The sequence below is a fragment of the Diprion similis genome, chromosome 3 (assembly GCF_021155765.1).
Source record: "Diprion similis isolate iyDipSimi1 chromosome 3, iyDipSimi1.1, whole genome shotgun sequence".
NCBI lineage: Eukaryota > Metazoa > Arthropoda > Insecta > Hymenoptera > Diprionidae > Diprion > Diprion similis.
This window is the reverse complement of record NC_060107.1, coordinates 3,800,161-3,813,567: the sequence shown is the minus strand read 5'-3', so window position 1 is coordinate 3,813,567 and position 13,407 is coordinate 3,800,161. Positions and strand designations below refer to the sequence as shown.

Sequence of the window (13,407 nt, the reverse complement as noted above, 5' to 3'; positions counted from 1 at the left end):
TCTATATTATTCAGAGGAATTCTGACGATTCTGCAATTTGGCATTCTATGTTCTGACTTTTTTAATGTCCCACTTTCCGTACTTCGATTTTCAACAATTTCAAATTTTATACATTAAGTTTTCGTTTTTTCATTTTTCTGTACTTTTATTGCCGCCTGTTTTTAGTGGACAAGGTGAATTATCGTTGAAAATTGAATTTTTCAAACATGCATTGTTGAATGACAAAGCTCTGCAAATAGTAGTGAAAATTTATGACTTTCGGAGTAAAGACATATATTCTCTCTTAAACAGGTTTACTAAGTCTTTCCCTTCGTTATCTCAGCTTTCCGATCTCGAAATTGGAATATTTATCACTGAAAAAATTTTTACTTCGTAATTGAGTACAATTTTCAGATTCTTCCCTTTCAAAAATCCTCCGAATTTGATTACGATATTTCGATTTGCACAATCCAGTCTCAATATATCTAAAAATTTTTTCATCGGTTGAAACTTTTAAAAATCATACCTCACAACAAGTTTTAAAATATGTTTAAATCCTGCAAAGAGCAAGTTTTGTAACGCGTATATCCTGTACAAAATTTTCAAAACAATCGACTATCTCTGTCAAAAACTGCTCGTTGCAGATAATTTGAAAATGATAAATTTGTCTGTTTATATTCAAACGATCTATCTGTCCTAGTTAGACAACGATTTAAATTGCGTAAAACACAACGAGACGTAGAAATCGAATACTTCAGTGAAAAAACAAAACCAAAAAAAAAAAAAAATAATGAATAAGTAAAAAAATAAAGTAAATCTAAGTAACCAAGACACAAAACACGCCCATGACGACCCTAAATTCGGATTCACTGGGTTGAATCGCGTCGCTACGATCGGCCTACAGGGCTTAGGGTATCCTTCGGAATTCCTGCATGTACGTAGAAAGGAATGCGGAAACCCTCCTCCGAGAGACAAGCATGCAAGGTATTCCAGATGCAGACGCGTCGACGGTGCGGCCGGTTTCCATCGTCGAATCGTCGAGGCGACCCGGGTTCCACGGGTGGCGGCGTCGGCGGCGGCGGTGGCGGCGGCTGATCGATGTGTCGCCATGACGACGCTTCCGTCGGGAGTCGGCAGCCACCCCCGGGGGCCGCTTAGGTGCCCGACGGGCCGTCGCTGATCTCCGGGGGTAACGAAGCACCACCACGAGGAATTCGGAACTTCACCTCACTTCAGCGGGCCGACGTCGACGAGGAGGAGAAAAAGAATCGGGCGGGTATATCGCACGCCAAGCCGCGAAGAGGGCTCTTTGCCTGGCTCCGCGATCTCGACGAGGAGATCAAAGACCGGAAGTATCCGGTTCCTGATCGCTTCACGCTCCCGGAACCAAAGACCCGGGGGTCGCCTTCCGAGGCGTTGAAACCCGCGGTGAAGACGCCAAGCGGATCTCCGGATGGGTCCGGTTCTCCTCCTCCGATCAGAATTCTTCGTTTGTCGTCAAGGAATTTTTTGATGTAGGGTAATTCGAGTCCTAGATTATTGGTGTAACGAGGCGAGCCTCTAAAACTTTGTTGTAACGATGTTACGGTGACTTTTTGGCAAGAAAAGTCATTAGAAATAAGGATCTTTATTCATTTTAACCGAGAAATTTTTTTCGATCAAATTTTACAAATCACTTAATTATACAATCTTCTCCAAATTGTTCTCAGAGTTCAAATCGTTTTATAAAATTTATATTATTCCATTCGGTGGTATCTAGAATATTTTCCACCGTTACGTAGGTTTGAAGTAAATTTTTGTAAAACCAGTAAAAATCCATTCAAGTTTTTCTCAAACAGGTAAAACAAAACTAAAAGAAAATTTATTACAATCAAAGAATTACGATTTTCACCGTGTACCATCATGGGATGTACAAAAACCAGGAGAAAAAAGTCAAAACCAATATTGAATATAGCAAAATATCACCTAAATCAAAACTATCACAAAAATATATTATATAGCGTATCAAAATAGCGATACACGTTTGCTAAATCATAAATCCAAAGTCGCGTTTACACGAAGAACCTCGTGTTTCACGTTATTTGGTCAAAGGTACTATAAAATGATTGGGTGGGGGGGGGGGGGGGGGGGGGGGTGGACCATATGACGAAGAAATTGAAGATATCTTGTTTAACTTGAATTCCTCTTCGTAATAATCTTCACCCTGCGGTATAATCAGAGCTTGCTGCAACAAAAAAAAAAAAATACTGTGTTTGAAAAATACAGCGAAGTTAAAAAGTTGACAACTTGCAAGTTATTGCTGCACAGCTATACGTATATCTAAGGGAGTGAAATTTAATCAGATATTAATAAGTACACCGTATTCCATACGACATAACAGCACGTGACGTAGGCCCACTGAATATTTGCCATGAGAAATTGAAGGAGGGGTGGAGGGGTTCCCCGCGTGACGTAAATAATCATTTATTGATTAACTGTTTGGCTGCGCAAGTTGAGTTAACTATGGCTAATCTCTGATTTGCAACGCCTCCCCCCTCTCCGCACCCCCTGGGGTGGGAAGTGCTGGAGGGTGGGGTGGAGGACGGCAGCCCTTGCGTAGTTTTCGCCCCAGCACCCTTCCACGGCGCTAACACGGAATTAATATCTCGCGAGTTAGCGGCCCCCATTCCCATCCCCGTCCCCGTCCACCTCCACCCCCAACGACTCCCGCCCAACGGCCCCAAAACGGAAATGAGCGCGCGGATGCCTCTACTGCCTCTCGTCTGTCCTCGTCCTCATCCTCGGCCTCCTCTTCGTTCTCCTTCTCATTTCTATCCAAGGCTTCGCTCAATGCCAAAAGAATTAACCGTCATCGACAATAATCTGCGCACACACCTGACGTCACGTCTAAATCACGTTTTCGCTAAATCACGATCTGAATTCTGATCTAATGGTTATAGTCTTCTGGTACTTTAGTCAGGAGTTAGTTGCACCTTGGATGGAACGGAACTGTTCAGCTGTTTCTGAAATGATTGAGATAAGCTCGAAAGGTGGTTTTCGCTTTGATTGAACCTTGAACTCGAAAGCGATTTCTCGAGTTCAAGTTACCAGTCTGTTCCAATAAGTTTTGCAAAAATTTCCGGAACGAAATACACCGACAACCATAAGCATGCTGATTTCGAGTTAGTACCAACGCGCGTGTATCCCTTCGATAGAAGAGAAGCTTGGAACAAAGGAACAAAAGACTGGGAAAGACGGAAAATAAAAGCCGAAATAGAGGGTTCGTTATATAGCAGCGAGCAAAGCGAGTATGGGTATGCAAATTTCGGATAATTAGCGGTGTTATATGAAGCGTGGGCGATACGGAGCATCGTAGAACGTTGGTAGACACATACCGCTTCGGAAAGGCAGAGCAAAGTCATGCCTGTATTATTCAACATGTTATATATGTGTACGTATGTGCCAGAGTACCATAGTGAAGTGGGCGCTGAGGCAAAGAGAGAAGAGAAGCACCTAGAGACTCGTGGAGTCCTTTGTTTGAGACAACGACTGCGTTCTTCCGTGACGTAATTAATGGCTTTCAGTCCTTTTGGGTAGTACCGCGTGAGCAGAGGGAGGCTCGCCGAGACCTCGAACCACCCACCCACCCATCCGTCCATCCATCCATCCCTCCATCTTCCTCGCCCATTTCTCCAAACTTTTATATATCGCTATACGACTATACGTATACAATCTACGTGACTCGCCTTGTCAAAAACCGGGTACCAATAGGTCAGAGAGTCCAAAGACTTCATCAGGATTTGGAAAGACATCGTGTCACCCTGGACATTCCTGGTCCGCCAAGGCTAGGTTCGGAATAAATCTTCCAGGATTAGACTGGGTTTGGTTCATCGAACCACGAGTTCTTTCTAACCCCACTGGACCAGTAGCTAAACGATCCCTTGGGCTTAGGGGCTGCAACGATACGTCAGATAAGCATCGGTGAGTTGTCCGAGGAGATGGTGGATAATCAGTGACTATTAGCTGACTTGGCAAGGTTGGAATATGTTTGGAACTGTTAATTTTAAAGGTTGGTACACAGGGATGTGGACATTTTGATGGTAAATATGCACTTTAAAATTGGGTTCTTAACAATTGAATTGTGATTCACTCGGTTACACCGACGGTTGCTACAAAGGTTGTTGGCACTGTAGGGTAAAACCGATGCACTGTATTATGTCGGTGTCATACGCACTTCGACAAACAGTCACGTGATGTGGTTTGGAGTAAGTAACGCGTCGTCGAATCTGCGAGCTGAACAAACAGGGTGTTTTCGTCGTGGTCGTGTCAGAAAAGGAGGAGGAGGAGGAGGAGGAGGAACTTGAGCGGAGATTCAAATTTTTTTCGAACAAAAACACGCGAATGTCATCTGGAGAAAGAAACGTGACTCGAAAAGCAATTCCGTTTCAATTCCTTGGCTCTCTTGCTTTCTGTTTACGGACACCACTTGAAACAACACACGTGACGACGACGTCCCTCGTCCTCCATACACTATCTGGTAAATTAGCTGCTCAACAACGTCCCTCTCGCATCGTCATCGGCTAAAACGCTTTGATTCGGGATGATGAAAGCCAAGTGAGAGGTATATCAGCCCCACTTAAACGGCGCGGTGGTTACAAAGTCACTCGAACGTCGTCAAAGTGCCATATTTTCAGGATAAAACCGTGTTTAAAGAACGGTAAAGAGAAAGAGGATCATCGTCAGGGAACTGGCTCTCAAGGCACTCGCATTCCCGCCTCTTTATTACACGCATCTTTCACATTTATGCCGGAAGACTCGACTGGCGCAGAAGTAGCCAAAAAAATCCGTTAAATGTCCAACGGTACCTCCGCCATTAAAAAATCACGAGAATCAGGAAGAAAATGGAAGTTTCTGGTGGTTTAAATTCTTCGTCTCTTGATGGATCTCCCTGCGCGAAGAAAGGGTGCTTTTTTGGGGTGATTTTGAGCCGCGGTTTATCTTCTTCGTAAGTCGATCGGCCGACAGAAAACGAGACCATGCAGACGACGATGATGGCTGGTGCGCTATTCTGGATTAAGCATATTGTACAAATTGAATACACCGAGTAATCTGGGACTTGCGATTCGTATCGTTTCGCACACTTAAGCGCACGTCGTCATCCCCTAGTGTAACAAAGTGGTTACTAGGTGCCCCATAGCACTGCTGCTGCTGCTGTTGCAGGCTTATCGCCGAACGAACGCGCCCTCGGCTGGAGTCTCTCAACAATACGACGTGGCCCCTCAACCCCGTCGCGATTGGTACCCAGGATACGAACAAAGTGATACCAACCCTGAACGGGGGCTGCAGACTGCCTCGACAATCTTGTAACTCTATATTTTCGCGCATCGAGATAATGCCGTTGACGATAGCTGTTCCCGTCGATCGCGATCCTGACAAAACGAACTGAATTTCGACGATCTACCCAATCGGATCCAGAGTATATGTATATTGCTAAGATAACGAGTTACTGGGTATAGGAGAACGAAGGATCGAGTTACCGCGCGGGACTTTTTTCTCATTTCATTTATCGAGGGGCTTTTGGATACACCTTATCAATGTTATTGAGTATTCAAGTGTTGCTGACACTCGGGACGAAGTGTCAAGAATTTTTTCACAATATGATTTCGGATTAAATTTTATAACGAGAAGGAAGAGAAATTCATATGGAATAAGAGTACCCGATATGCGTGGTAAATCGTTACCTACATCAATTTCTCTCTCTCTTTCTCTCTCTATTATGATATCTTGTGTCAATGTTTTAATCTGTATTTTTATTTATCTATTTATCTATTTATCTCTCTTCTTTTATTTTGTTTTTTTATTCATTTCTGTGTCCATTTCTGCTTCTTCTAATCTACATTTTACGTATATTTCTATTCATTTTTTACATTTCTAAATTTTTATATTCACTTATTATCATCTATTCACTAATTTAACTATATTTTGCTTTTCTCTTCTCTCGTCAAACTCTCCTTAGATCAGTGCTAACTTTAATTTTCTTGCTTATTTACTACTTACCTTAGAAAATTATTCATTTTTCTTCTGGCTTCTCTGTTTTCTTTATACGTACTGTTTAAATATTCCAATCCGAAGTGGCTTGTCCCTCGAGATAAATAAACGCATCTCTCTTTCAAAAGAAAAAAGAAATCTAGTTCACAACTAGACTCGACTCAAAAACCTCGGACCTACCTTACAATTAGCTCAGGTGATTCGTTACGTACAGTTTCAGTCTCCTCCCCCCTCCCCCCTCCTTCCCCCACCGCCATCACCGTATAACGCACTTATGCATACATCCATGCATACATACATATATGTATAGACGAAATTATAATAATAGGTAAGTTCGTACGTTATACAAAGCCGCGTGCAGCTTTACACGCGGTATCCATATCGTTGCCAGCTCGGCGTGACCGCGAAGCAGACCGGAAGGCCGGAGTAAAGAGCACCAAGGGGGTTCAGGGGGTTCAAGAGGGTCCCGGTGCCGAGGGGGAGTAGAGGAGGGGGGAGGAAAGGCCCCTTTCGCGGGCTGACGGCCCAGGGCAGCGGACCACTCGAGAGCGATCGCGCGTTAAATGCGACGACGGGCGTCGACGGACGTCGGTGGTCGCGTGGCCGGCGCGTGTCTTCCTATCTAGGGGATCCCCGGGGTTTCGAATAGGCGAAAGAGAGAAGAGAGAGAGAGAGAGAGAGAGAGAGAGAGAGAGAGAGTCTACCTACCGTGAACGAACGATCGCCGTTGATGCGGAGCTCGATTTTGCTTAGCAGTCGTTATTTTACTTATATAGATGAAAATTGCTGTATTTTAGTGGAAATAGAAACTAGCCTTGAGTTTTTCCTGACTTGCGGGATTAAGCGACGTGTTTTTAAGGATTTTTGGGAAGAAAAATTTGGCCGGAAACACGGTGAGATGTGAACCGGCTTTTTAAAGTCGCAACGAAAGTCATCCGATTTGGAGGATTAAAAGAGCTCATGTTTTTAAACTGTTAATTATATTAAATCATATATAATCGGATAATTTTTATTATTTATTTATTTTATCATCGATTCAACGAACATTTTATGACGATTGAACGATTATGATTAACGAAGTATAGATCATTTTAATATTTGTTATTTACTAATTGATTATTCATAAGCGTGATGGATTTTTTGTTCAATCGCAAGTTTATCGCAATATGTCTTGTAAAATTTGTTATTGGAATGACGATTTTATGTAAAGGATTTTTTTTTTTGTTTTTTTTTTTGTTTTCGATCACCGATCAGATCGAGAATTAATTTGGATCAAACGATTTGTAGGATAAATAATTCATTGGTGAATAAAATGACTTACGATAAAAAAAAAAATACTATTCAATTTCACATTTCGCACGTTCACGTTAGTTCTATAATTTGAAAAAAAAATCTCCTGTACAATGAATTTCATTTCTTACCAAAATTGGCAAACTTCAAGACAATTCGAGTAACATATATATAGGATATATTCCTCGAATCTAACATTAATGTAATTGACCGAATCTTGACGAATTTCAAACTCAGAATTACTTTTCTCTTTATAAAAAAAAAAAAAAAGAAAAGTAAAAGCGCGATTATCAACGATTCTTACATTTCTCTTTTCCCTCATTCCCCGCAATTATATTTTTCTCACTTCACGAACTTCACCTTCTTCGTTCACCGGGTATTTATTTAGCCACGCAGGGGCTTTAATGAGGTTAAATGGGTTCAGTGTTATATCGTTACGGTAGCGATTGGTCCCCCCTTCACCCTCCTCATGCTCCTGCAGGATACGAACTCCACGTGAATCACGGGTTAAGGAATCGGCCACTTGCAGCCACCGGGGCGAGTCGTTGGCTGCAGGCGGCCGACGGCGGCATGGCAGACAGCCTGAGTCACCCCTCGTTTCCGGGAGCGTTATTTTTCATTTCGAATAATAATAAATCCGACAGTAGCTGGTATATAATGCATTATGCATACCTGCGGACACGTGTGAACGAGCCAAAGTGGCAACTGGCCCTTAAAAAACGCTGCACGATTCCGTGGGGTGGAGGTAGGGGGGGGGGGGGGGGGTTAAAAGTTGGAAAGGTGAATATTTCGAATGGACGATATATCGAAATTTCAGACATGTGTAAATAAAATAACAAAACATGAATTAGGTGTGTAAATGAGAAAATATTATTAGTATCGTTAGATAGAATAATGACGATCGAAAAATAATTGACACGTATTTTTTTTCTTTTTTCAATTCTATGTTTCTTAACAAAGATACGGCAGTTTGGAATTGACGAGTGACGTCACGATGTGATTAGATATTGATATACTGAACTGTGAAAAATGTTGTTTAACATTACGACGTCACGCGGAATTCGACTTGCTTTATTTTTGTTAATAAATATTGAATTGAAAAAAGAAAAAATATGCGTCAATTATTTTTTGATATTCCATCTGACGATACTAATGGAAATTTTTTATTCGTACACCTAATTGTTCGAAATATTGAGCCACTGATTAGTTGTCATTCCAATCAGCCATACTTTCAAAAATCAAGATTACAAACAATTTATTTTTCGTTATTTTATTCACGCATGTTTAAAATTTCGATATATCGGCTATTCCAAATATTCACCCTTCCAAGATTTGATCTCCACCCGTTCCATGCACCTTGTATATATATACATATATTTGGTATTTCGTTTAGTTTCCGTTTTCTTTATTTTTTTTTTTTTTTTTTGTACTCTCTTATGGTGTTCGAGGTACAGCTAAGCGAACAAAAACTTTCGAATATAGAAATACTCTCTCAATACAAATATCTAAATTTTCTTTCACTGAATTATGTCTGATGCAAATTGTTCTTTTGATCACTTTTTTTATCGGTTCAAATGACAAATTTTTTTCTTTCATTATACCGTGTTTGGTGAATTTTTGGAGAATTTTTTCGTTGATAGTTTCGGAAAAATTAAGATATGTATACTATTTTGTCAGTTCCTGTACCATCTCCGTTATTCAAAATCTTCTTTTTAAGATTCTCATTTTTTATTTTCAATTATATTACACAGATACATGCACGTAGACTCTGGGTACAAACCTAAAAAATAAAAAAAGTGTTAAACGCACTCATATTGCTTAGAGAAAACGGGACGCAGCCTAGATCACGTAATTCGTAGTACAATTACCTAGTAGAAACGGCCAGTTAGCGTCCAACCGAGAATCAAGTAGTAGAAGTTGCGAAACTTTAGTGAAAAATCTGATGCAATGATTTTAAACGGATCGAATCAGCCCGATGTTTAAGATCCGTTGAAAAGCATGACACCGACCTTCTTCTTTCCTCGGAAATAGAAAGTCAAGAAGATCAATGAAGATCCTTGGATCAGGGTTGAATTTAGTACGCAGTCTTTGGATTCTCGTTTGTATACAATATTTGTACTCAATTTTCATGGTTGCTCGGTCCAAAGATGAATTCCTGAGGAATTGCACCCAGTAAATAGAATCACGGGATAAGTGTACTTAATTGCAGAACAAAATTATGAAAGTGAAAGTCAGTGATAGTCTCGGCTATACGCAGTGAAACGAGTCGCCCTTCGCTCAGGCAGGCAGTAGAAGCTTTCGTAGCGGCCAGCCGAAATGTATGACCGAGTCTGACGTACTTATTTATAGACTTTCCTCAAGTTTAGACTTAGTTTATTCGGTGTTAACGAATACTTGATTTCGGTACGTTAAGTTCACTGCAAATGGAATTGAGATTGAAAGTTCTGAAAGCGCTAAATTCGAATTTTTTCATGGCGGAACTTGAAGTAAAGAAATGAAATTTTAACGAAATATCAAAGTTTCGAATGGTTCGAAAGCCGAGGCTCAAAAGTAGAGTTCCTTAGAGAAAGAAATTTTTAAATTCAGAATTTCAAATACGCCCTAAATTGGATAAAATATTCAAAGTACCTCAAAGTTGTTGAATTATGATAATATGATTATATTATTCTTGGATACAAAAAGAAAAATTCAAATTCAAAATTTTAACTGTTCTTAGAGTTTATAAATAATCATAAAGATTGAAGAATCAAACTAGACGAAATGAAATTATCGTTTCCCGTTATCCTAAGTTGACGATTTATTTATTTACTTAAAATTCTAATTTCAAATCATTCTTAATCAGTCAAGTCTTGATTTACTTAAAATTCAAATTTCAAATCATTCTTAATCAGTCAAGTCACAGTCTGCAGTTTACAGAACAATCCTCTGGATTGTAGACTTGCACATACAATGCGGAAACAATTAAACGTGGCTCTAATCCAAGCGAATTGATGTTCGGTGCAAATTAACGACACGGAATTCATTGCCACATTAAATTTCGCTACTCGTGTACACCCCGACCTACAGCAACACTTCGTAGAAATCGACCTACCACAGTAGCAACTGTTATTAATTCTTCCTGAAAACATACAAATCAAATCTCTTCATCGACGTTTTCAGCACTCGTCACAGCCTCCGATTTTTGAGTTCATTAAACACCTACGTGAATTATTATAGCAGAACTGATCTTGCAGAAAATGATAAGAAATTCGGAAATATCTTGAAAAATATTCTCTCTATCTTCTATATAATTTATGAGAAATTTTGAAACGTTTTTTCGAGTTTCTTTCGACAAAATATTTTCCCATAAAAGAAAATTTCGGGGTTCAAAAATGCGCATAAATTTCGATCCGAGTTACAGGGTCTAATGAGAATCAAAATTGGGACTCGCTTGACAATATCTCGGGGATTATACCTCAATTAATCCTTGAAGTTTTCTTTTCTCGAATTCCGTATATTCGAGGCTCAAATTTCGAACTCGAATTTGAATCCCGATCTAAAATTTTCAAGAACTTCGAGATTCTGTTGAGTCAAAGATATCTTGAGGGTCTAAAAGAGGATCTTGAAGGTATAAATGAGACCAAAATTCGAGTCGGCAAAAACGATTCTTACTGCTATTTGTGCAAAGATAAAGGCGACTTCATGCGTCTGTTAAAAGACTGTAAAGTTCTCGATGAAAAAATATCCGAACTAGGTCTCGCCAGGAACAAACTAGTACACTCTTGATGTACTTCACATTCTAGAAAATCCGAAGATCAGTGATATAATAAAATTATATCACTATATCGGGTATTTAATCGAAATTTATGATCAATTCTTTGTTTTGTGAACATAATATGGAATTTTATGAAATGTGAAATACTCGAACTCATACTGTAACATTCGTATGCATACATTATCATAAATGACTGAAGCCATGAATATTAATATACCAGATTCGTGATTCAACTTCGGAACCGAATGAACATATTAACGGCTTTTTCGGAATTTCAATATTGGATTATCGTAAATCGGCTTTAAGTATAAAAAAAAATCAAATCTCTAATTTATCAGATTTTTATATCAAGCTGACCTTGAATTTTTGAGCACTGTAATATAATTCCCGCACATCTTCTTCCTATACAATCGAAAACAACGCCGTATCAAAATTCAACGAAGCTTAAAAAAACTATAAAACACAACGTAAGCTTAAGAAACGATTCAAAAATAATATACTAAATAAAAAAATCCACAACTCATTTAAAATAAAAATCTGAAAAAATTAGAGATCAATTCTTCTACTCACACTTATATCCGACTTACAACCATGCAACATGATCTTCAATTTAAGGAGCACCTTAATACCTACATTACCTACCGTAGATAAGCGGTTCCTCAAATACTTCACCACAGTTATTGCGTATCTTGGATTTTTACTTTTCCCTGCATCTTAGTCTTACGATCGCTCAGAGGCGACACGTTGATAGGTCGCCTCGGTGACTATAGCAACTCCTCTCCCCGTCTCCCGTCTCCCATCTCCCATCGTGCACCCCGGCTGGATTCAGTCCGTCTTGCTCGTGTTCCAAGGGGGGTTGATTAGGAAGTAGTTGGGATGCGCGCGGCCGCTTCGACGGGTGTGAAACCCCGCCTACGTTCGGCGTCGCGACGCCGAGGGGCGGTCCGGGTTTCCGCGGCGCCAGGCAACCACCACGGGGTTAACTTCCAGTGTCACTAAGAGCGGGAAGCCACGATCATGTCCTCACACCTGCGTTGCCGACTGGGCTCAACCTTGGCCCGCTGAAAATGAATAATTGTGGTGCACGTGAAATTTTTCTTCAAACACACCCTTAATTCTTCAGACTTTTTCTCTATTCTGTGTGCTCCGGAGTAATTATTATTATTATTATTATTATTATTATTATTATTATTACTAAGGGTTGGATGACTGTTGTTGTTGTTGTTGTTGTTGTTGTTATTATTGTTGTTGGTTGTTTTTTTTTATCTGGTGCGGTGCTGCGTGGCGGAGAGAAAAATTTTGTGAACATTGATGTACGCAGATTAAGGGGACTGTTTTGAGTATAATTAGAGACCGTCAGGATTCCTCGAGAGGACTGCGGTTCACCTCTGACCTTCCGGTCATCGCGACCGCGATGCTGGACCTCAAAAGCAGCGGTACCACTGCTGCGGAATTGCCAAGGACCACGGCTTTTACAAATCTATCGATGTTGTTCGCAGGTGAGTATCACGGATAATATATCGACGGAGAATCGTTGCCGAGGGGTTTAAAAACGAATCACCGACTCGTTAGCGAATCGTATAAATGTGTGGTTCAGGGTGAATCGATGCAGCCTCTTATTTTCTTTTTTTTTTTTATACTTTTTCTGTGAGAATTTTACTGATTAATTATTCAAAAGGAATACGCGTAATAAATCGCAAAGTATTCAAATATCGAGATGAAAAAATGTGATGATTCAAAGCTAGGATTGTTGGAATATATTTAACAATTCTAGGACAATTGTTTAGATGCACTCAGACAAATCTAAACTCAGAGATTTTCTTTGGCATAAGTAACAAGAGTATATTTATTTATTTATTTATTTATTTACAAATGATCTATACATGAGGAAATGAAGAAAAAAAACAGATATAATATTTGTTACAATTGAAAACAGACATAAGATAAAGAAATTAAGATACAAAATAAAAGACAGTATAGTTGAAACAAAAAAAACAACAATCAAAGACTCATAGAAAATTACATAAAATTGCTTGACCAAAACAAAAAAAAAAAAAAAAAATTTGCATAACACAATAATAGAAAGAAATGTTCACTTAACGGTATATTGTTTTGATATTTTTGTTTCTGATAATGATCTTAAAATTCTATTTGTTTTGAGAAGTAGGTATTTTATACGTTGTATGTTTTGTTCTTTTTTTTGCAACAATATATCAATAATTCAGTTTCTCTTCAAACCTTACATTTAAATAAAAAAATACCTTCCTACTTTGCATCTGACTTGTCAAAATCTCTAGCAAAGAAATACCGGTCGAAACAGTTTAGGAACGATTTTCAATAACGTCAAAGTATCCAAA

At 39.4% G+C, this 13,407-nt stretch overlaps 1 protein-coding gene across 6 annotated transcripts in view; it reads left to right on the top strand.

The window, feature by feature from the left end:
* LOC124404359 (transcriptional regulator ERG homolog) overlaps window positions 1-13,407 on the top strand; it is a 42,536-nt gene that overhangs the window by 14,248 nt on the left and 14,881 nt on the right. For 2 of the 6 annotated variants that reach the window (XM_046878442.1, XM_046878441.1), the window contains exon 1: window positions 12,372-12,549. The exons of the other annotated variants lie outside the window; for them this stretch is intronic. In XM_046878442.1, coding sequence (XP_046734398.1) covers window positions 12,465-12,549 — 85 coding nt within the window. In that variant the 5' untranslated portion in view covers window positions 12,372-12,464. Of the gene's footprint in view, window positions 1-12,371; window positions 12,550-13,407 lie in introns of those variants that run through there. 6 annotated transcript variants of the gene reach the window in all.